Below are 26,502 nucleotides of genomic sequence, written 5' to 3' on the forward strand. Positions count from 1 at the left end.
CTTGTTATCTAGGAATTTAGAGTTAGAAACCTAGAAATTAGCATCTTCACATAGATCTACTCTCAGCATCCAGTTATCTAAAAACCTAAGATCTATAAATCAGCAACCTTGTTATCTAAGAATTTAGAGAATCAGAAACCTAGAAATTAGCATCTCCACATAGATCTACTCTCAGCATCCAGTTATCTAAAAACCTTAGATCTATAAATCAGCAACCTTATTATCTAAGAATTTAGAGAATCAGAAACCTAGAAACTAGCATCTCCACATAGATCTACTCTGAGCATCCAGCGATCTAAAAATCAGTTCTTGTAACCTACCTAAAAATTTATAAATATATAAACTAACATATCCACAGCATGTTTAGAATTTCCAATAAAAATCTTTCTCCACAAAAAAGCTTTTTGAGAAGTTTTTGATGCAAATGCCCGTCTGTACGGCCGTTTACATGAAATTGCATGCATATAGGATGATGTGCGACAACTGTCACTCATTAACGGAATGGAGGTGTTTAATGGAATGCTCGAACGTTTCCCGTCGATCAACGAATCGTCATCGACGCCACAAACGATTTCAAGAATAAATTTCAAGCAACGGACAACACAACTCTCTCTCTCTCTCTATCTCGTTTCTCTTTTTCTTTCTTTCTTTCTTTCGTTTTCTGTATTTCATATACTTTCTTTCTCTCGTTCCTTCGGAATCGTTTAACACGCACGCAGGCGGACGTTTCTTGCTTATGATACGGCTCTATGAACTGTAATCTGTCGTTAATGTGACACGCAACCTTTCTTGATGTTTGGAATTATAGAGACGCCGAACGTATGGAGTCAGCCGCTACTTGCCGTCAGGGTGTACGACGTAGGTTCGTTCCAAATGTTTGAATAACAAAATCGCATAGTTTCACGATGTGTATCGCTCCGACATGCCTTCTGTTTATTTCTGTTTTCCTTTCCGTTTTTTTTTTATTTCTGTTTTCGGAACGTTACTTTTTGCGTCCTCGACAGAGGTGCCGCGGTTTTCGAGTTCACACAAAGGGCAACGGGAAATTGTTATTTTTCAAAAGTTACCTTTTCACTCGACAGAAATGATTGATGTACAAAGTGTTCTAGTGGTCGACGAAAAGCCTTCGTTTTGGTTACAAGTTTTTCATACATTTTTCCTTGGGTGAACGTCTTTAGGTTTTTTGAGAAAATTGAAGATGATTTTTTAAATGAATTTTGAGAAAATGATTTTTTAAATGAATTTTAAGAAAATGCTTTTTTAAATGAATTTTGAAAAAATGATTTTTTAAATAAATTTTGAGAAAATGATTTTTTAAATGAATTTTGAGAAAATGATTTTTTAAACGAATTTTGAGAAAATGATTTTTTAAATGAATTTTGAGGAAATGCTTTTTTAAATGAATTTTAAGAAAATGCTTTTTAAATGAATTTTGAGGAAATAATTTTTTAAATCATTTGCTAATTGAATTTTTTTTTAAGATCTATGATATGAGACTGTAATTTTGATTATTCAAAAACGAGAATGAAATTGAAACTATTAAGATGTGGAAATGAAATGACTGACCATTGAAATACTGAAATGATAATTTTGACTATTGATATATAAGAATAAAATAATAACTGTGTACTAAAATATGAGAATGTAAAGATAATTTTGACTATTAGAGTACAAGAATAGAGTCATAATTTTGCAGATTAAATTATAACAATAAAGTGATAATTTTGGCTATCAAAATGCAAGAATGAAGTGATAACTTTGGCTGTTAAAATATAAGACTGAAATAATAACTGACTATTAAAATTTGAAAATGAAAGGGCAATTTTAACTATTAAAATACAAGAATGGTGTGATAATTTTTCCTATTAAAATACAAGAATGAAGTAATAATTTCAGCTATTGAAATACCAAAATAAATTAATAATTTTCTACGACAACCATGACTACTAGAACACGTTGTATGTAATTTTTAAAAAGAAAAGCCTTTTCTTAACTTTAAATCAGTATTCTAAAATTTTGTTCAGTTTGAAACACCTGATAAAGTTTGTAGTTTTATTTAAATTTTAAATGATTTAGTAAACATTGTACACTTTTATTTGATTTCAAATAAAATTTACGAGGATGAATCAATAATCAGCACTACTTTCGTAACAATTATCTGACAGTGAATAATATTATTTATTATTATTAATATACGTAACATTCAAGAACAAATCAAATCAAATAATGATATGAAATAATATAATGATAAATATTATTATTAAATAGTACTTGACATTAGTAATATTTAATATCTACGAAATATCATTTACTATTTAAGATACGAATCTAAAATTAACCTTAAAAAATCTACTAACTAATTTAGTAATCTACTTCTAATTTACTAACCTTAAAAAATATTTAAGATTCTTGAAAATCCAACTACGATCCTAAAATTTATCCAATACTCTTCAATCTTTTTCAATCTACTCTTCAACCTCACATTTCATAAAAATAAAGTGCGTATAATTATTGACTCATGCTCACACAAGTAAGTAAATAAACTAACGAAGAGTAGTATTTATAGAAACTAATCTCCGTAGATGTTAAAAATGTTAGATTATGTCATACAAGTAGACGAAAGATTGTAAAATATAGTCATCGATCTCACGTTGTCCTTTAAATGTCAATTGAAACACCGGAATCACCCATGTTGTGCATGATAAGTTGTTCATCATCCGATGTATCCGTTTTCAAAATGGCAACCCTTCACCGTAACTTTAACCGTTCTTGTAAATACACTTCTCTCACCAAGACTCACGTTCTTGTATCACACATAATCGATTACACTCGTGATTTCACTGGCTGTAAAAATGGAATTGTTCACACCGGCCACTTTTTGCAATCCTTGCGATAAATCATATCGACTCGATATCTCAAGTTCACGCTTGATTATCTCATCCCGTATCGATATCGCGACAAATAACGTAGCGAATCGTACTTAAACAACGTTGATTCTTGCAATAAACTTGGAGAGCGAATCGATCGTCGTTTTATTGTGCTCGATAACAGCACCTGTACTTACCTGTTCGGTACAAATATTTCTTTTATTGCTCGCTCGTGAAACGCGACGGAAATCAGCACTCTAAAAAATGAAACGCTGCATTCAGAAAGGGATTACTTCTTCTCTTTCGGGTCAGCTGCGTGTCGCTACTGCGTTTTATCATTCGATGGCTCGAATCTTGCTGCTGAACTAAAAAGAAAAGTACTTCGCTTATCGCGGATAAATTCAGACTTTTCACGATAACCCATTCTTTTGTCATGGGAAAATACTCGAGACGTGTACTTTCATATCGCTGAGTTTTCTCAAGTGCTGATTACTGTGTGCAGGCTGAGGTTTCCCGTGAGAAAATGGCGATATAGAGAGATCTTATTATTCTTATGTTTATTAAGGTTTCTGTACTTTGTTGAATATGAAAACGTTTTGTGTTCATTGGGTCTCTGATGGGGTCCGTCGCCATTTTTTCTAGGGTAGCTTACCGCGATTAATTTTGTATATTAACGAGAAAATGTTTAATTGGAACTTCTGTTATATTCTATTTATTTAGGTGCAAATAACAGTTTAATGATTTATTGATTTGACAAGTGATTTTTATAACTTCGATGGTTTCGATAATTTCAACAATTTTGATAATTTTGATAGTTTTAACAATTTTAATATTTTCAGTGATTTCGATAATTTCGATAATTTCAATAATTTCAATAATTTCAATAATTTTAATAATTTCAATAATTTCGATCATTTCGATAATTTCAATAATTCCAACGATTTCGATCATTTTGATAATTTTGATAATTTCGATAATTTCAATAATTTCAGTGACCTTAACAATTTCAATATTTGGAACAATTTTAATAATTTCAATAATCTTAATGTCACAAGTTTTAATAATTTAAAAAATTCTTAGAAAATTTTCATAACATTAATTTTTATAACTAAAGTTTTATTTTATACTAGTTTCATGTGATGCATTATTATGTAAAATCTATTTTGGCGAATGTATCATTTATTAAATTTTTATAGGTATATAACATTTCAAATTAGTTTAATAATTTTACTACTACAAATATTAAATAACAAATTGTTTATTAGTGTAATAAAAAATAATTTCTTTCTGTATTCAGCGTTTCATTTTCCCGTCAGTTTTTCTGATTGAAAGTTCCAGAAATGAAAAATCATTCCATCCAGTTAATAATTTGTAAATATTTATTAATAACTGCTATTTCCTATAATTCTTTCGTTGTTTCTGTCGAAACAAATTTCATGTTTAAAAAAATGAATAACAAAAATTTCAAGCTCAAATTTCCAACATAAACTGTATTAATATTTTTCAATTTTCCTGACGTTGCAATTAATCAACGATCCATTTTGTACACTAATTTACATACTTGATGTTTCACATTCAAACAAAGTTTGTGTGCTTCAACTGCTTTCGCACATATTTCTATACACTTAAGGATCCTATATTTCTAATTATCAACAAATTACATTAACTATTAATTTAAATCTTTTTTATGAATATTATGTTATTTAATTTTTAAAAATATTATATTACTAACCTTGCAGAAATGTTGCTGACTTTGTTAATGTATCAAGTTAACTTTGTAAAAATGTTATATTATTAACATTATAAAAATGTTATGCTTAACACCGTTTGAAGCTGTCAGATGTAAATTTTATTTAAAAAAATATTTCTTTGGGAAACTACCTTTTAAACTCTCTGGTTTTTGTTTAACATAAAATAGTACAGTTATTACCAGCTCGCATTAATAATTTTAAAGAAAATTCTTGAGACAGAAATGATACCTTAAACCTTATTACAATGTCAACAATTTTTAATAAAATCTGTAACAAATTTTCATATTAGCCTAATACCATAATTTTCAAAATGGTAAATAAAACACATACCTGAACGTAACTCTAATGATTTTCTATATAACTATAGATCTTCCAGAATGCAAACTAGTATAATAAAATATTTAAAAGAGTCTACTATACAATATAGCATCTGAACGTTTCAAACAGTGTTACATATCGAAATCATATCTGATCATTAAATATCTCACAGATACTCAATTTCGAAACAGAAATATGATCCTTAATTTACAGCAATACTCACTTAAGACTACAGAACTCAGACTAATCTTCAACATATTACACTGAACTCACAAAAGCAAGAAAACAACACTCCATCGTCTTCAAAAGTATCTGAGAAGTCCTCACAAAACATCCCAAAAATAAAACATCTCAAACATAACCTAAAATCCCGCTTAGACCAAAAACAAGAAACAGAATAAGAACTCGTAGGCATCACAATTTCACACAGCAAAATTCTCGCCGTTCAGAGAATGGTAAGGTCACAATCGATGTTATAACCTAAACGGTTATCGAAATCATCAAGACACCCTGACCATGCGTTTCTTTCTTTAAGTCAGATTCGTTTGCGGGACGATCGACCCTGAACCCACTCTCTCTTTTCTCTTTCTGTTCTCTCATTTTTCATTTTATTCGTCAATTCTGTCGTAAAGAATGCAAGAAGGTAGGGGTTGTCCATCGTGATCCGACGTTCGCCGATGGTCGATCTGCGTATAAGTAACCGGTGAATTTTCCTTAGGCGGCTGGCGGACGAGGATGACGAATTATCCGAGGTGCAACCGGATGCTGTGCCACCGGAAGTACGAGAATGGCTCGCTTCGACGTTCACCAGACAGCTGGCAACCACCAGAAGGAAGGCGGACGAGAAACCAAAGTTCCGCTCGGTCGCGCACGCCATCAGGGCAGGGATCTTCGTTGATCGGATTTACAGACGGGTCACCAATACCGCCTTGATGCAGTTCCCTCAGGAAGTGGTTAAAGTGCTCAAGGTACCTTCATGACACCTCTGTAACGTCATTGGACCATCGATGAAAGAGACTAAGTGACTGGTCAAATTAATATATTCAAGATTTCGTGCTTGTTCATTTAAATAGGTGGAAGGAAACTCGTTATTTTTTATTACGATGTTATTTTGGGGTTAATTATATTTACAATGCTTATTGAGAAAGTTATATATTTATTTTTACATTATATCTTCAAAGTTTGTGAGGTTAATTGATGGAATAGAATAGGTTCTTTTATTGCAGTGTCATAATTTATTATTTTTGTAATATAACTTGGAATAGTTTAAATTTTCAAATTCTCAAGTTTTCGACCTGGAAATATCTGAATTCCTAAATATCAAAGTTAATCAGACTTCGAAACTCTCAAAGTTAGTACAGATTTCCAAATTTGTAATTTCTTTAATTTGCAAGTCTTTGAATATCCATATTACCCCATTTTTCAAATCCCTGCGACCTCAGGTTCTCAAATACCAAAATCCTTAAATTGTTCAAATCGTCTGAACCTCAAGTCCTCAAACCCTCACATCCAGGATCCCTCAAATCTTCAAATTCTGAAATCTTCAGATCCTCAAATCGAGAATCCCTCAAATTTTCAAATTCTCAAACCCAGGATCCTTCAAATCTTCAAATCCTCAAATCCAGGATCCCTCAAATCTTCAAATCCTCAAATCATCGGATCCTCAAGTCCAGAATCCCTCAAATCTTCAAATCCTCAAATCCAGAATCCCTCAAATCTTCAAATCCTCAAATCCAGGATCCCTCAAATCTTCAAATCCTCAAATCCTCGGATCCTCAAGTCCAGAATCCCTCAAATCTTCAAATCCTCAAATCCAGGATCCCACAAATCTTCAAATCCACAAACTCTCGAATCCACAAATCCTCAAATCCCCATATACTCAAACTGTCAAATCCTCAAATCCCCAAACTCTCAGATCTACGATCCCTCAGATCCCCAAATTCTCAAATCTTCAAATTCTCAAATGCACAAACTCTCGAATCCACAAATCCTCAAATCCCCATATACTCAAATTATCAAATCCTCAAATCCCCAAACTCTCAGATCTACGATCCCTCAGATCCCCAAATTCTCAAATCTTCAAATCCTCAAATCCACAAACTCTCGAATCCACAAATCCTCAAATCCCCATATACTCAAATTATCAAATCCTCAAATCCCCAAACTCTCAGATCTACGATCCCTCAGATCCCCAAATTCTCAAATCTTCAAATTCTCAAATGCACAAACTCTCGAATCCACAAATCCTCAAATCCCCATATACTCAAATTATCAAATCCTCAAATCCCCAAACTCTCAGATCTACGATCCCTCAGATCCCCAAATTCTCAAATCTTCAAATCCTCAAATCCACAAACTCTCGAATCCACAAATCCTCAAATCCCCATATACTCAAATTATCAAATCCTCAAATCCCCAAACTCTCAGATCTACGATCCCTCAGATCCCCAAATTCTCAAATCTTCAAATTCTCAAATGCACAAACTCTCGAATCCACAAATCCTCAAATCCCCATATACTCAAATTATCAAATCCTCAAATCCCCAAACTCTCAGATCTACGATCCCTCAGATCCCCAAATTCTCAAATCTTCAAATCCTCAAATCCACAAACTCTCGAATCCACAAATCCTCAAATCCCCATATACTCAAATTATCAAATCCTCAAATCCCCAAACTCTCAGATCTACGATCCCTCAGATCCCCAAATTCTCAAATCTTCAAATTCTCAAATGCACAAACTCTCGAATCCACAAATCCTCAAATCCCCATATACTCAAATTATCAAATCCTCAAATCCCCAAACTCTCAGATCTACGATCCCTCAGATCCCCAAATTCTCAAATCTTCAAATCCTCAAATCCACAAACTCTCGAATCCACAAATCCTCAAATCCCCATATACTCAAATTATCAAATCCTCAAATCCCCAAACTCTCAGATCTACGATCCCTCAGATCCCCAAATTCTCAAATCTTCAAATTCTCAAATGCACAAACTCTCGAATCCACGATCCCTCAAGTCGTTAACTCCTTAAATCCCTAAGTGACCAAATTTTCAAACCTCCATACTTCCAACTCTCCAAATCCCAAAAATTCCAAAAAATATTCAGCACACCTATAATCGTATAGTTGAATATCTAGTCTGATCACAAATAGACTATACTACTTAAACCTCTATTACAACGAATACAACATTGTATCAGAATATCTTGTCCCGAAAGAAAGAAATTTCATGGGTGAATATTTTAACCAAAATGAAGTCATTGATCTTAAAATTATGGTTTCGTTAAAGACTCTGGACGACTGGTCGTTCGACGTGTTTTCGTTAAGCGAAGCCGCAATGGGAGCACCGGTGAAATACCTCGGTTACGATCTGCTTAATCGATACGGCATGATCCACAAATTCAAAGTGCCCCCTGCAGTTTTGGAATGCTTCCTGGGAAGAGTCGAAGAGGGTTACTGCAGACATCGAAATCCGTATCACAATAATCTGCACGCTGCAGACGTTGCGCAAACCATGCACTATATCTTGTGTCAAACAGGATTGATGGTGAGTTCCAGATGATATTTGATCATTTCAAAGAGAAAGTTCCCAGTTTAATCCATTAACCGTGTCGTTGTTTAACCTGAAAACAGTCTTTCTCTTCTGGTGTATGCAATAAGAAACCATGGAGTGTTCTTTTGTGTCAATGGGTTATGTAAAGCGTATCCTTGAAAGAGTATTATTGCAAAGATAGTTCGATATGTTACTCAATTTTTATGGTATTCAATCGATATATTCACTGTGACGTTTTTAGGTATTTTGTTAAATTTCTATATAACAATTTATGTATGCATTTAAATAATTGCATAGAACTATGCACATTCTGAAAAATAGCAAACTATACACGTAAGTTATTCGTTATTTTTCAGAATGTTTATAATTCTATAAAATTATTTAAATGCATACATAAATCGTTTACTATACTAAATAAATGAATATATTAAACTATACACGAAAGATATTAAAAAATGAATTCATCTAAAATGCACAACAAAGGACTACCTTAAAAATGAAATATTCAAAGTACGTGAACACACATTTAGTTTTCAACCTCATAATAAAAGTTTGTGCAAACATAATTCCGTTGTACGGAAGATAAAGCAGTTATTTTATCGTGACGGAATTAACACGTTTTTCTCTAAAAAAAAGAACTCGCGGTTACGTTCTTCCTTTCCGTGCAAGTCGCACAGGAATATTTCACAGGAAACGAACGTGTCCCACCTGAGTCAGGAAGTTCGAAATGAAATTTAGTTTTCACGATTTCCCAGACTGACTTCCCTCCCGAGGAAATTGCACATTTGCCACGGATTATGCACACGAGCTTTCAAAGTATCGCGACGGTTTGCTCGTTACAGAATTGGCTGACCGATCTGGAGATTTTCGCCACTTTGGTTGCGGCGATTATTCACGATTACGAGCACACTGGGACCACAAACAATTTCCACGTAATGTCCGGTAGCGAAACAGCGCTCCTCTACAATGACCGCGCCGTTCTGGAAAATCATCACATTTCCGCAAGCTTTCGGTATGTATACTCGTTCGAAACGGTTTCGTTGAACAAGACAATTTTTTTATTCTGAAAGTTTTAGTACTTCTTCAATTGTAAATGTTCGAGGTTTCAAGTTTTTGAATTTCTGCATTTTCCATGTTTTTCAAATTAAAGATTTTCAAATTTATGTAGTTTTAAATTTTCGTGGTTGTACATTTCTAAATGTTCAGGCTCTTAAATTTTTTAATTTGGATTGTTTTATAAATTTTCAAATTTTTGGTATTTTACAAATTTTCAAATTTCCAAGTTCTCAAATTTCCATTCAATCACATTTCCGAATTCTTAAATTTCCAAACTCTCAAATTTCCAATCACTCAAATTTCCAAACTTTCAAATTTCCAATCACTCAAATTTCCGAATTCTCGAATTTCTAATCACTCAAATTTCCAAACTCTCAAATTTCCAATCACTCAAATTTCCGAATTCTCAAATTTCCAAATTCTCAAATTTCCAATCACTCAAATTTCCGAATTCTCAAATTTCCAATCACTCAAATTTCCGAACTCTCAAATTTCCAATCACTCAAATTTCCAAATTCTCAAATTTCCAATCACTCAAATTTCCAAACTCTCAAATTTCCAATCACTCAAATTTCCAATCACTCAAATTTCCGAACTCTCAAATTTCCAAATTCTGAAATTTCCAAACTCTCAAATTTCCAAATTCTGAAATTTCCAATCACTCAAATTTCCAAACTCTCAAATTTCCAATCACTCAAATTTCCGAATTCTCAAATTTCCGAATTCTCAAATTTCCAAACTCTCAAATTTCCAATCATTCAAATTTCCGAATTCTGAAATTTCCAATTACTCAAATTTCCAATCACTCAAGTGTCCAATCACACAAATTTCCAATCACTCAAATTTCCAAACATTCGAATCCCCCAAATTTCTCCACCCCCAAATCTGCATATTTCTACACTTCCCAAATGTTCATCTTCCCACATTTTATAATCCTGTACTCCCTAGATCTTCAAATTCCTACGTCCCAAAATTCCTACATTCCCAAATTCCCAGATTTCACCTCGAAATTTTGAAGTCCTCAAAAACTTTCCCTTTACCCCAAACCTAGAAAAGTTACGATTGCTCTTAATTGTTCTACTCCAAAAAGGTCATCGAACGTCCTGATTGAAACGGCTTGAAAACAGCACAGAATTTTTCTTTCAATTCGCACGTTGATAATTGAGAACAGTTTTCTGGTCGGCTCGTAAAGCTCCTTGTTTGCCAGGGGAATAATAAAAATCGATGAAAAGCACGAAGCTTAAAATGCCTGCAATTGTTTGTTACGTAAAATGTAAGCGGTGTTTTGTTTTGGTTGAATTTTATAGTTGGAACATTTCAATGGAGAACTATGGCTGCATACATATTTTTGTGTGTTTCAAATCGACGTGAAATACAAAGATAGAATGAAAGGGATGTCTGTGGGTACCATAGAAATTGTACCAACAATTTGAAATAGGAAATTGTGAAATTTACTGTCAATTGTGAATTGAGCATTCATCTTTTGTGGTATGATTCTTTTGGTTCTGAAAATGAAATACTTTTCTGTGTAAATGATAACTGTAATTTTTATGTAGATAATAGCATGTTGGTAGGAAAAGAGTAGTTTCATGTCAAAAAATTATTAAGAAAATTATTACAAATTGCAACACTTCATGAAGGTATAAAAATTATGAATGCAATGGTAATCGTATGTGCAATCATAACTATAGTTACAATTATATTTTATTTTTATAAAGAACAGCAAATACCATCATTAATTTTTGAAACTCGTTACTATTCATTCATGTTTGACAAAATACAAAAATTTGATGATATATCATCTTAGCATAATAAAGGTCAACGAATGATCTTTCACTTTCTGAGCTGATATACAGGGTGCCTCATAATTTTAAATTTGACATTGTCCATTGAAAAATGTATCATTTAAAACTGGATGAAAGTTACGGACTTTCATAACAGAATATTTAAACTTTGAACAAATTCAATCATTAAGTAGTGTGTGGTTTGAAAGGTGAATGTAAGAGTAACTTTAAATTATTTCAAACGAGTGGTTGAAAGTTGTAGAGGTTAAAAGGCTCGAGATTTTTCAGAATATTGAAGGAGGACGAGTGCAATATATTACAAAACTTGTCGAAAGAGGAATTCCGTGAATTTCGTTCGTTGGTGATCGACATGGTTCTCGCGACCGACATGAGTTTTCATTTCCAACAATTGAAGAACATGAAGAATATCTTGAGTCTGGCGGAGCCTAGCGTCGACAAGAGCAAGGCTGTCAGTCTGGTTCTTCACTGCTGCGATATCTCGCACCCGGCCAAAAGATGGGATCTTCATCACAGGTAGAATTTTCTTAAAATATTCCACTTCATTTTTATAGTAAATGTTGTTAATATTAAATACATTTAATACTAAATTTTGTCACGTTTGATAAGTAGTCACTTTTGAATTGAATGTAGTACAACAATAATTAAGAGCTAAAATACACATTAATGTATATGTATAAACATTTATATAGACAAAAGCTAGAATCTTTTTTGAGAAAATAGAATTTCGAGGAGAGCCTCTTAGTAATTTCTAAAAATCATTTTCTTCAATGAATGCAATATTATATTTCAAAGAATGTACATACAAAAATTAAATTTATTTTAAGAAATTTATAAAGGTCATTCTCTTCAATGAATGCAATATTATTTTTCACAGAATGTACATACAAAAATTAAATTTATTTTCAGAAATTTCTAAAAGTCATTTTCTTCATTGAATGCAATATTATACTTCAAAGAATATACATACAAGAATTAAATTTATTTTAAGAAATTTCTAAAAGTCATTCTCTTCAATAAATGCAATATTACATTTCAAAGAATATACATACAAGAATTAAATTTATTTTAAGAAATATAGACATTGGTTGTCTATTTTGTTAAATTTTACATGTGGAGACTATGAGTCTATTTAAAAATTTAGGCAATAAAAGTGATTATGAACATAGACATCTTAGGACCTAAGTCTTCTACATCCTAAAATTTAAGTCTTAAGATCTAGAACTTAGGACTAGGATTTGATGTTAAGTTTTGAAGCTTATTGTTAGATTTTAAGACCAAGAACCTACTAGTTTGTCAGTTCCAGAGTTTGTTAGATTTGAAGTCCAAGGACCTTGTTAGATTCTAACAACCTAAAACTTACATATGAAGGTTTATAATTGCCTATTAGGTCCTAAGTCCTGAAACTTACATATGTAGGTCTATAATTGCCTATTAGGTCCTGAGTCTTGAAACTTGCATATGAAGGTTTATAATTGCCTATTAGGTCCTAAGTCTTGAAACTTGCATATGAAGGTTTGTAATTGCCTATTAGGTCCTAAGTCTTAAAACTTGCATATGAAGGTTTATAATTGCCTATTAGGTCCTGAGTCTTAGAACTTGCATATGAAGGTTTATAATTGCCTATTAGGTCCTAAGTCTTAAAACTTGCATATGAAGGTTTATAAATGCCTATTAGGTCCTAAGTCCTAAAACTTGCATATGTAGGTCTATAATTGCCTATTAGGTCCTGAGTCCTAAAACTTACATATGAAGGTCTATAATTGCCTACTAGGTCCTAAGTCCTAAAACTTACACACGAAGGCCTATAATTACCTATAAGGTCCTAAATGCTAAAACTTAGATATGAAAACTATTATTACTCATCAAATCCCAAATCCTAAAACTCACATCTGAACGCCTAGAACCTAACCTAGAACTTACACACCCAAGTCTTCCATCACATCTAAATTATACCACAGATTCAAAGATTTAGTGGTGTTTAGAGATTCAAATAGATCAACGAAGTATACAAGTGATTTATCTACTACATAGATGGACCATGCAACTGTTGGAGGAGTTCTTCCGGCAGGGTGACAAGGAAAAGGAACTGGGATTGCCGTTCTCTCCGTTATGCGACCGCAACAATACTCTGGTGGCTGAATCGCAAATAGGATTCATAGAATTCATCGTTGAACCTAGCATGCAAGTTTGTAGCGACATGCTGGAGACGGTGCTCGTTCCATTGAGCGCCAAGGAGAGCGTGGACGAATCCAACAATGGTAAACAAATCTTTCATCTGCTAATATTGGGTTTTGACGTTTTTTAAAGAAAATGTTGGATTACAGATCTGGCATGGGTAGTCAGAATATTATTGAATAATGTTAATTGTTTTTTCGAGGGAAAAATTATTTTACTATAAGGAAAATTATTGGTAGCCAAGATCTGTAACTATGTATATTTCATTGTCTATAACTAATTCTGCTGTTTTAAAATATGGATCATTCATTTTTGATTGAAAATTTCGCAGATCAAAACGAAAATTGCTAACATTTAGTGCTATCTTGCAGTACATATCTCTTTCAACTTTCTCAATGTTCTACCTTTATAAAAATTCATATCATGTCATATAGTATTCATATTCAGTCATATAGTATTGCAAAAATCAATCTTAAAAATTTAACCACAGAACAACTTCTATACTGTTTCTGATATTTTAAAATTATACCTGTATTATACTGTTTCTATAACAAGACACGTCACAATATGAGCTCCAAACTAATATACCTTAAGAAAAACAAAACATGTTAATACACGAATAAATTGAATAAATGTCACATACTAGCAAACGTACCATAACCTCTTATCTAACCCAATATTTCTTATAAATTATTATAAAACATCAGAAAGCGAAACCTACAGAATTAAGTCATAACAAAAGAAAAAATCGTGAGATAAGAAGTTTAACATGCTTCAACGCGTTTTAACCATGAAGGATATTTAAATGATGAATAATCTGTAGGATCAGCCGCTGAAAGCAGGAGGATTAAGATCGGGAAGCCATGGATTCCGTGTCTCGCGGAGAACAAGAGAATTTGGAAGGAGCAAGCTGTACGAGGTACGTAGATAATAGATGTGAAAGATGGTTGAAAATTTGTAGCTACATTCTTGATTACTTCGGGTAACTACTGAACTGTGGGTTGCATGTGAAAAAATTCATTGTTTAACTAGAGATGTTTTATAATTTTGAAATATGTTAGAGTCATTGTTGTCAGTTTGCTGGGCTAATAAGTGTGATTATGTGGGATTTGAGGATTTGGGGATTGGGGAATCTGCAGTCTTTGAGGTTTGGAGATTTGGGGATTTGAGGATTTGAGGGTTTGAAGATTTGGGGATTTGAGGATTTGAGGATTTGAGGATTTGAGGGTTTGAGGATTTGAGGATTTGAGGATTTGAGGATTTGAGGATTTTAGAATTTATGAGTTTGAGAACCTGAAGATTTAAGAATTTGAGAGTTGAGAAATTTGGGGATTTGGGATCTGGAAACCTAGAGATTGAAAATGTGGACACTTGGTATATAAGGATTTAGGAATTGAGGGATTTAGGAATTTTTTAATTTAGGCATTTGCAAATTTGGAACTTTGAGAATTTAGGGATTTAGAAAATTTGGAATTTGTGAATTTAGGACTTTGAGAATTTAGAAATTTAGGAAATTAAAGATTTGCAAGTTTGGAACTTTGGGAATTTCTAACTTTAAAAGTTTGGAACACTAAGAAATTAGGAATTTTCAAACTTGTGGCGTTGAGAATTTAATGATTTGAGAGATTAAGAATTTGTGAATTTAGGTCTTTGAAAATTTAGGAATTTGAGAATTTGAGAATTTGAGAATCTGGGAATGTAAAAATTTAGAAATTTGGCAAACTGAGAATTTAAATTGGAAATTTAGGAATTTGGAAATTTGCTAATTCGAGAACTCGAAAATTGTAAAAGCTGATTTTTCAAGGTTTTTACAGAAAGATTTGCAGATTTCAATACTTGAAAATTTCCAAATTCCCAATTTTCTAAACTTAAAGCCAGAAATGTATGAACAAATAAAATAAAAAATAAACTTGAATAACTTCAAAAGAAGATATAACAAATTTAACAAACTTTGATTAACAGATGCAGAAGCAAGGGCACAGAAAGAGCAAGAGCAGAAGGCAAGCGACAACCGCGAAGATGGCGACACATCGCAAGCTGCACCCGAGGAATGAAAAATCCGGCGGGCCGTGTTGTTTTTCAAGAACATATGTAATTTTAGGCTACGAGGAAGCCCGACGAAGCATTAAAAAATCGCTACTGACGTTGAAGCAAATGAAAAAATCACTATTAATCACAGTGCAAGCTTCGAGAACAGTGATTTTTCCGGACACTCGAGTATCGAAAGTTATGGACGCCATTAAACAGGATACTCTGTCGAGACTGTTTGTAACATTTATCATTTTACGCGGATCGTATCACCTGATCGATGTCCTTTCGCCTTTCCAACATCTGTAATGTCTCTTCTAAATCTCTTCGTGAGAGATTCTCTTCAGGAATATCGATTATAGCGGTTCCCGACATTTTTATTCGCTTTCTGCTGCTTTTCACCGATTGTATATATTCCGACAGGATTTTCGTGCGCTGTCAAGAAAGGTAGGCTGTGATATTTTATAATTGACGCCTTGCGTTCATTTATCTTTTGAAATACTGGGTGGTTAAAAAGTCGTGGTCGAGTTTAGAACATTTTTTAAAATTTATAAAAATTGTCAAAGTTAAAAATGTTAGGTTTGAAACACTTAAATGAAACTCATTCTTAAAATGTTTATATTTTTCTGTTTTCAATGATAAAATATGATTTGTGGATATTTTTGAAAGCATTTGTGTAATACAAATATACGGAACGCAAATATTATGTTGTTAAAATATTAAATATATTGATGTTGATTAGTACGATGTTTGATGAAAAGTTCGACAACTTTCATTCGAACTAAAATTATGAAATTGTTATGAAATTGTTAAAAAGTCATGGTCGAGTTTAGAACATTTTTTAAAATTTATAAAAATTGTCAAAGTTAAAACTATTAGGTTTGAAACACTTAAATGAAACTCATTCTTAAAATGTTTATATTTTTCTGTTTTCAGTGATAAAATATGATTTGTGGATATTGTGTAATACAAATATATGGAACGCAAATATTATGTAGTTAAAATATTAAATATATTGATGTTGATTAGTACGATGTTTGATGAAAAGTTTGACAACTTTCATTCGAACTAAAATTATGAAACTTATAATAAATTATACATATAAGGAAATGTGGATACACAAAAATATAATGAATTTTACACTTTACAATCGTACTTTACTTTAAGAAAAATGATACAACAAATATATTTTAATTGGTCAAATCCTCTCTTGACTTTTGGATCACCCTGTAGTTAACGTTAGTATGTCGACAATGAGATTTATCTTTGACAGCTCGTAATTATTTAAATTCCTCTCACGTAATTATTACATCGATTAATTCTTGACTTGTATATTTTATTCCACTGATTTATTGCAAGCTAACAAATTATTATTCAAAACAAACAATCAGTAATCTTCTATATACACTCGAGAAATATTTTCAATTCTTCTGTAATGGAATTTGAATCAAGATATACAAAAATATAGAAAACTCATTCATTACACTACTATAAAATATTTAGCAAAATAAAATTACATAATAAATATTACGATAATCACCCTTTTTCGTTATGAATCATTTTCAAATCAACAAGACGTTTATATTAAAAATATATTCCACATAACAAATATAATTGTAATCGAATAAAATCAAATTTGAATTAAATTATTTACTATTACATATATTCAATAAATAAATATTATATATATTTAATAATTAATTAAGGCGTTACACAGCATGCCTTATCTCGACACAGAAACCAACCCGATCCGCATAAAAATGATAAAGAAAAAATCACAAATATTTTTATTGAATAATGAACTCAATTTGTTATTTAGTAAAAGTAGTCGGGCTTTCGTCATAAACGTAGCCTAAAATTACCAGTGTCTGCAATAGACAGTGAAAATCGAGCGCACTTAACAAACACACACACACACGGAACAAAGAAATCATTAAACGTACTTAGAGCACAATTATTCGTTCGCAATGAAGTGCTGGCAAAATGTGAGAGGACACTACGTTAATGTTAACGGAATTTCCACGGCGTTCCGCTATTTGAACGCTGTTCTTATCCGTACCTGTTTTTTCTTACAATTAGTGTGTAACTACGAGCATACATTATTTCATAGGAACGAAGACTTTCATCTTTGATGAAGCATCGAATCGTTTCGGAAAATGATGCGATTAATTCATTTTATTATTTTTATTCGTAGCGGAATATTTATTAGATATGATGCATTTTTAAGATGGTACACTCTGATGAATTTAAGTAGGGAGAAATTCGGAGAAAATTTCTAAATTCCAAATTCATTGATTTTTCAATTAATAATGTTTTACATTTTTAAATAATTTAGTTTTCAAGGCTTTGTATTTACAGATTTCTAATTTTTGAGATGTTATATTTTCAAATTTCTAAATATTTGAGTTTTCTAATTATTGAATTTTTAGATTACTGAAGTATCGAATTATGAAAGAACTAAACTACCAAGTTACCAAGTTACAAAATTACAAAATTACCAAATTACCAAGTTACAAAATTACCAAGTTGCAGAATTACCAAGTTACAGAATTACCAAGTTACAAAATTACAAAATTACCAAGTTACAAAATTACCAAGTTACAAAATTACCAAGTTGCAGAATTACCAAGTTACAGAATTACCAAGTTTCAAAATTACAAAATTACCAAGTTTCCAAATTGCCAAATTGTCAAATTACAAAATTACCAAGTTACAAAATTACCAAGTTATAAAATTACCAAATTACAAAATTACCAAGTCAGAAGAATAACCAAATTACAGAATTACCAAATTACAAAATTACAAAATTACAAAATTACCAAGTTACCAAATTGCCAAATTGTCAAATTACAAAATTACCAAGTTACAAAATTACCAAGTTATAAAATTACCAAATTACAAAATTACCAAGTCAGAAGAATAACCAAATTACAGAATTACCAAGTTACAAAATTACAAAATTACCAAGTTACCAAATTGCCAAATTGTCAAATTACAAAATTACCAAGTTACAAAATTATCAAGTTACCAAATTGCCAAATTGTCAAATTACAAAATTACCAAGTTACAAAATTACCAAATTACAAAATTACCAAGTTATAAAATTACCAAGTCACAAAATTACCAAGTCACAAAATTACCAAGTTACAGAATTACCAAGTTACAAAATTTCAAAATTACCAAGTTACCAAATTACTAAATTATTAATTCATAAAAGTGCACAAAGTTCCAAATTTACATTAGAAAATTCAAAAATGTGCCCATTTAAAACTACACCTAATTAGCAATATTTTCAATACAAATATCCCTATATTCCTCCCCAAAAAACGCTACTAAAAATATTATACACCCTCAACAAAATTCGAAATCTGTTAAAATCACCAGAATGTACCTCAAGTCGTTCACAAGCATCTAATTAACTCGCTTCTATAATTTTTATCTTACTAAATATTAAACCGTATCTCGTAAAATCGATAAACGCAGCCGACTGTCGCACAATTGTCGAGTTCGAAGTTTCTTCCGTTCGAGAGATTCGACATCTCCTTTCGATAAGGTGCCGCGAAGTTGAAGTTGAAAGTCTTCGTGCTACGCCAAGCCCTAATCTCGACGCGGTCGCGCGACGGAAACGGATTTCCGCGAGAAGGAAAGCTTACACTCGCTTTCTTGAAACCTCGACCAGAAAAGAAAAGGCCAAAAGTCGCTTCTTTTCCGACAGTCCGATCTCTTCGATTTGATTCATTCATAAAAGTTCCATCCTCGAAAGTTTTTGGGCGGACACTCGTGATTCGATTGGTCGCTGCTTCAATTCAATTTGCAAAACGGCATCCCCCGGTAATATCCATCGAGATTTTTCGTAAACCACAAAGAAAGGTCGAGTTAACGTTGTTGAAGCGTGATAATCTTACAAATACGATTACTGGAAAATTTACTTTTTATTGGATTAGTGAAAGCTAAGTGGATCTCTTTAGGGATATTTTTGTGGAACTATTTTTTACCGCGTGATTGAGATACTTATATTTTTTTAATGTATTTAATTTTTTATGGTGTTCAATCAAGTAAATTAAGAGATTTTAGTTGTATATTTGTTTTTTAATCATTTTTGTAGGAAGTTAATTTGTGAGGACGAGGAATTAATGGATTTGTAATTAACTTTTCGGAAGTGAAATTGATTCTTATTTTGCTAGTTAGACCAAGAAGACCCCCTTTTAAGGATTAGGATTTTAACATTGGAACAACCGATCAATTTAAATTATTGAATAAATTTTAACAGAAATATTACATGGTTATATCAGTCATTTTACTAAACATTAAAAAAATGATGTATAGAATAAAAAGTTGAAAAACAGTAATACAATACACAAACATTTTACAGATAAATTGCAACGAGGTGTGAAATGATTGTCAGTCATTTTACAAAATATTGATATTCATATGTCATAAATTTTAGAACTGAAATGGTTCGCATAAAATAAATTGACGTACATATTCCACGTCATTTTAATTACTTGCATCAATGCTAATTAATTCTCGTGCATCGTTCAAATTAAATTTACCTGAAATGGAGATTCAATATTTAATAATTTCTTCATGAAATATATTTTGTTTATGTAAAACTGATTCCTTACAAATGTACTCGGGCAAGATAAAGCAGTAAATAATAAATAATAAAGATTGATAAATGACAAATAATAAAAATTGAATGCAATAAATAATAAATAAAAAAAATTTAATACGACGAATAACGAATAATAGAAACTTGAGTAATGTAAGAACCGAATAATTTCTAAAACTATTTAAATAAAAACGAAAATTTGGATCCGGTTGTTCCAAAGTTAAATCTCCAGCACTTTCCAAAACTTCAATTTCCGACAAATGGCATCACTTGAACTTCCAAACTGAAGTGAATCAACTCGAAGCAAGTTGAAAGAAAGTAAACTATCGAAGGAGAAAGCATTGATGAAAAATCACTTTCTGAAACTTCTTCAACAACCCTGATGAAAAAAGTTCCATATCGAATCAGCGATCAAAAGAACGAACAAGTGGCATGCGAATCAGGAAAACTCGGGCCCAAATAGCAGTGAGGGTTAGTTCCCTAGAGGTGTAACGTCACTGTACATACTTACGTTAGGAGTGTATTCGTATACACGTAAAGATACAGCTTTAATGTATGTAAATGTAATGTAAAAGGGATATCATTAGCGTTTACTCGAACTACGTTTCGTCCACGTGTACATACATAAGTGGAAGAAAAGACGGGTCCTTGTGTATCGATGTATCATCCTGAACGAAAGACGTCGACAAATTGGAACGTGTCGGTTCGAACAATTGAACATACCGGAGAATTGCTTCATAAACGGTTGATCGATCGTCAAACGGGAGAGGAACGACGTCTTTTCGTGCTCAACTTCTATCGATGACATGTAAATCCTCCAGTCGGGGCTCGTAGTCTTCTTCGGGAACGATATATTCGTGTAAAATTGCAAAACGATAAAACGCAGATGCGTTTATATTCAGAATGATATATTATATCGTCATAGAAAGAATGTATAGAATAATGTCTCTAGCTCGAGGGTTAAACATATCCGTCCTGTATTTATTTTTCTTTTCATCCTTGTCCTCTTTTTATTGGCACGCGATTGGGTATTCTTCAGGTGAAGTTTTTCGGGAATTTATTTACCCTACTAATCCGAGAATGAGAGATTCCCTTAGGGAAAATGGCGATGTAGGAAACTTACGTGTAAACGTTTACTTGAGGAGACTGTTTGTCGAAAATGTTTTGTATCGGTTAACGAGGAATAACTTTTGGATGATGGAGTTCTTCCCCAGGGAAAATGGCGATCCTGGCAGGAGTAGTCGGGTCGCCATTTTCTGTAGCGAAACTACTGTACTCGCTGATGTATATTTAGGGGTAGAATTGTTTTAGTTAAACGCAAGCATCGCTCAATTCTGAGAACTTAATGTGTAACTCGAAAAATTGAAAATTATTTCACTTTCAGAACTGAAAATTTTCTAGATGTGTTTGCTTAAAAAATATCCGAATATTCATTATTTGTATTTTGATTAATTCTAAAATTACTATATTTGCATATAACTTTAAAAATTTCCAAATGAATTTAAATTTAGAAATACACGAGCTGTACTTGAAAATGTAATAAGTTACTAATTCAATAAGCAGATAATTTCAAACTTATAAATTAAAATTGAGTCGTTTAAGAATTCTAAAACTTAAGAGTTGAAAAATTTAAGAAATTTAAGACCTTAAGAAATGAAAAATTATTATATAAAGTATGTGCCATTGTCCCAAGGAAATCGTAACAGAAACCAACATAAATTGAACGTCAAATTTCCTAACCAAATACTTCCCTAATAAAATATAATCCTTAGTAAAACAATGCAAAATGTAAACAAAGAATTTCAAATTTGATTATACTTTTGCAGAAGTTGCTTTATTATTGCAAGCGTTATCAATTCTGCATAAAACCTTGTATGTATATAATTAAGTTGTGTAGAAGGTATGAAAATTTCCCGAAAACTTCACGATACCAGAACACCCGTTCAGCGTTCCAAGAACCAGCGTACTTTGCTTAAGTGCGAGTAAACTAACTGTATATAAAAATTGTAAATGGGATCAGTTGTATGAACGCAACACAGAGAAACGTTCGCATATTTTCCTTCGAACAATTCTCTCGATCCAAGAGACTGTACAAGAGATTTGAATTCGAGAGGTAGGAAAACTCGCACTTACCTGTTAATTTGCTTAAAATATGTATTCATCGAAAGGAACATTGAGAAAGAGTTTGTTATCAATTGTTACTGAAATTTAATTACTAATAGTTGATAGAAAGTTTATCTGTATAGAATGTGTTCATTTTTAGGACATTTTTTTTGCAGAATTCTATCAGAGAATAATAAAATAATTTGTTATAGAGTAATAAAATTGATAACCTATTTGGAGAGTAATAAAATTGGTGAAAATTGTTACTTATTAAGCTGCATCAGCATATATTTTAATATTTTGACTGCTGGTGTCACATAATTTTATGAATTATTTATTTTAGTTTCAGCTTACAAACTAATTTCTTCAATTTCAAATTGAAAATAAAATGGAATCTGTTTCTTCATATTTTTATAACGATATTTTAACAAACGGGCGGATAAACACAGATCAGTATAATAGAGATTTGCATTCCAAAAAATTAACGACTATTCAAAATTTGCATGATGAAGAATCTCTATGACAACATGTTTTGAAATAAAATATCGTTTATTAATACTATTTTATATTTCATTCGATTACCACTTTGCCAGGAAATTTGTATTAATATTACTCTTGGCAGTGAAAAACTGTAGAATATAATATTAGGACAATAGTAACAAATACTCTTTGTTCCTTTGGAGGATATGTATAATAATTGCAAAAATATAGCGTGGCCGTAAATCTCAACGACATGTCAACACATACTTTCTTCACACTTGTTTCAAAAGATTAAAAATCCTGAGTGTGAGCTCTTTCCAAATATTCCAAATGAATAATAACTTAGTAAATTAGATAATCAGCTTATTTTACTATTAATAGTTGGTTATATTTAACGTAAACTAATTTGAACACTAAACATTTTCTTAACATTGAACAAGTGAAGACTATAAGTAACTGGAGTACAGATAAATGAAGTGTAATTAAATGAACTACATGTAAATGAACTACAAGTAAATGGACTACAAGTAAATGGACTTCAAATGCAAAAACAGTTTATTAACGAACATGAACTACAAAAACTGCATATAAACTTTAAATAAAAAAATCACAGTCTGATTTATCTGATCATCAACTAAAAAACTTGTAGTTTTTTCTTGTTTTTCGTTTGTAACAACATAACCGCAATACAATCGTGCACATGTAACCCTAAGGGGATATTAATCACCACAATACCTTTGGTATCGGAAAATATTTACGGTTGAACAAACCGCTGACATTTACGACCACGCTATATATCTGCGGGCTACTATATCTTCACGCTCCGCGCTGATGTTGCCACTATTGCGTTACGTGCTCAACACGAGTTCGTTTTCCTTCCTGCAGCGGACGAGGGGCCAAAACGCGTGATAGAATACTAAAAACAGTACACTGGAACCATGCTCGTACTAACAGTATAATATTTCGATAAAAAGAGACGCGAGCGAACACGTAGCCGCGTAATCGTCGGTTTCGATTACATCGAGATCGTTAGAACGAGCTCGCGATCGTCGAGACACGATCGTGCTGTAATTATTGGGTATAGTGAAATACGAGGATCTGGATGGAGAGCATCGAATGCAGATGTTGGCCTGCACGAAATCGATTTGCTCGATATTAACGCTGACTGCTGCGATGAAAATGATGTATTGCAACACGTTCTTGAATTATTGTACTGTCATCTTAGATTTCAGTTTGATAATTTCTACTGCTGCTTCTTTTTATTATTGAAGTATTAACTTTCAGTGGATGAACTGGCTTTTACTGATCTTTTAGGGTTGGATTTTTGTATTAGGTACCAGAGGTCTTCTTGCAAATAATTTCATTTCATTTAAATTACATTTTTTAAATCCAACGCCATCTTTTTTCTTTTACAATAGAATCTTTCGAATAAAAATTTGACGAAGCGTAACCTGAAGTTCCACATAGAAAATCGCTAATGGCAGTCAGCGCGACAATCGCGCAAACCTTTTCGCACCTAACTATAAATTTCCAGAAAAGCAAACTTTCTTCAGCAACTGCGTTTTCGCTCGCATCATCCATTCTCACCTTACAACTCTCTTCGAGGAAATACTGGCCTTTCCTAGTAGAACAAACAAGTACGAATCAAGATGGAGTCGAATGTCAAACCAAGTTATAAATTTATGATATCCAGGTCTCTGTGCGCCTATGTTAAGCATTATCTAGATAAAAAGTTATCTGAATAACGATTCGAATAATAGGTACAATATATTTCTCAAAACATTGCTTCACAATAATTTAAAATGATTAACAAATGTATTGGACGTTGAAAGAATAACGTGAAATGATGTGTGTTAACACGAGTTAATATGTGAGATTTTCGTATAAATTCACGTTTATCAATGCTTGTTAAGATGTGACTTAAAATCATATTTGTTGAGATTGAGATGTAACATCTTAATGTTAAAATATGTTAAGACATTTTAACATAGAAATAAATTTGTTAAGATAGGAGATCTCAACATTAAATCAAATTTGTTAAGATGTGTTAATATATGAAACCTCAAGGTAAAATCAAATTTTACGATATGTTAACACGTGACATCTAAATATAAAATCACATTCACTGAGATCTGACTTCAGAAAAAATTGTTAAATCTAAGATGTGATATCTTAATACAAAATGACATATGTTAATATATGTTACAATGTGAGATCTTCGTATAAAGTCATATTTATTAATATGTATTAAGATGCGACATCTTCATATAACATCACACATAAAAATGTGACATCTTAACATAAAATGCGACACTAAACATAAAATTTGTTAAGATGTAAAATCACATTAGTCAAAATATATTAAGATCTCGATGAATGTGACTTTAACCATTGTACTTAATTTTTCAACAAGTTTGCGAACCAATACTTTGCTGTCTGGCATACTCCAACTAGAATAAATCAGTTTCGAATGAAAGATATTTTCAAAAGATCGTTATCAATTATTCGAAAAGTTATCGTATAATATTTTTATCTGGATAATGTATAATTCTGGTAAAGTAGCCGAGTATTATAAATTTACAGTTCAAATATCGACATACGTTTTCGATTTGTATCGACCACTGTAACGCTTCGCTCTAGGTGTACCTAGCAAAATAAGAAAGAAAAAGCACGATAAAAGATAAAAGCGTAATCGGTGCGCGATTACAGCGTGGTTCGATCTCGTCCGAGACGAGGATCGACATTACGCGAGACAAAGAGGCTTCGGACGAAACAATACTCGACCAATAATCGTAATTCGTAAGTTAAGTTCACACCGAGAGAGTCACTCATCTCGCAGACGTGCAAACACTTACGTACAAACGTCCCCATAAACCCGTATGATTGTAACCGAAACTTTCCACTTTTTATTCGTCGAGGCTCGTTGGACGAATTGTGTACCACGAGACTTAGAACAACGTGTACACCTAGCGTTTCCTTTCTTTCCTACTTCATTTTCTTTTCTCGACCAGTAACGTTCGTTTATCGGCACAATTTACTGCAACAGGTGTGTACATAATCAAGTAAACTTCAGCACCATGTCCGTTTGATGTGATGTAATTAAGTAACGTAATGAAGACAAAGAACGGGAGAATATATATTAATATAAATACAGATATGAAGTATAAATACACCTCGTCTATAATTAGTATTGTATTCTGCATAAATTTACCGAGAAATAAAAAATACTCGATTAGTTATTGTTGTTTCGATTTATACCTTTCTGTTATCTAAGGCGCCATTTTGATACGAGGTGAGTCGTTTTGAAGTGGTGGAATATTTAAATAATCGCGCAATGATTGCATGAAGTTATGAAAGGTAGATCAATAGAGTGATATAATATAAATAAAAGAAATAGATTAGTAGAGATAAAGTAGTAGATATAGAATAATAGATTTGATAATAGAACAATAGAAGAAGAACAATAGAATGATAAACAAACATAGAATAAACAACACAATTTTAAAATTGCATCATAAATAAAAATATAATAAAAGTTGTAGAATATCAGGATAAACTAATCAAATGATAAAATGGTGAAAATAATAAAAATATAAAAACGGTAGAATAAAAATATTGCAAAAAAGCAAAATAACAATGTAACAGAATAATGAAGTACTAAATTATAAAATATTACAATGATACAAAAACTAGAACATCAAACAGTGAAATAGTAAAATGGCAAAATATTGTACGTATTTTTTAAATCTTC

The 26,502-nt window shown here is 31.9% G+C and overlaps 1 protein-coding gene across 9 annotated transcripts in view; it reads left to right on the forward strand.

Annotated features, from left to right (window-relative positions):
• Positions 1-25,988, forward strand: part of LOC100881927 (dual specificity calcium/calmodulin-dependent 3',5'-cyclic nucleotide phosphodiesterase 1) — a 245,801-nt gene extending 219,813 nt beyond the window's left edge. For 7 of the 9 annotated variants that reach the window (XM_076532284.1, XM_076532285.1, XM_076532282.1 and 4 more), the window contains 8 exons: positions 809-862; positions 5,655-5,904; positions 8,229-8,486; positions 9,335-9,504; positions 11,621-11,866; positions 13,385-13,611; positions 14,352-14,447; positions 15,491-25,988. In XM_076532284.1, the coding sequence (XP_076388399.1) occupies positions 809-862; positions 5,655-5,904; positions 8,229-8,486; positions 9,335-9,504; positions 11,621-11,866; positions 13,385-13,611; positions 14,352-14,447; positions 15,491-15,582 (1,393 nt within the window). In that variant the 3' untranslated portion in view covers positions 15,583-25,988. The remainder of the gene's footprint in view (positions 1-808; positions 863-5,654; positions 5,905-8,228; positions 8,487-9,334; positions 9,505-11,620; positions 11,867-13,384; positions 13,612-14,351; positions 14,448-15,490) is intronic. The other 2 variants (XM_076532280.1, XM_012283817.2) reach the window with 1 other exon arrangement.
• The last annotated feature ends 514 nt before the right edge of the window (positions 25,989-26,502 follow it).

Source organism: Megachile rotundata, chromosome 5 (assembly GCF_050947335.1).
Source record: "Megachile rotundata isolate GNS110a chromosome 5, iyMegRotu1, whole genome shotgun sequence".
Lineage (NCBI taxonomy): Eukaryota > Metazoa > Arthropoda > Insecta > Hymenoptera > Megachilidae > Megachile > Megachile rotundata.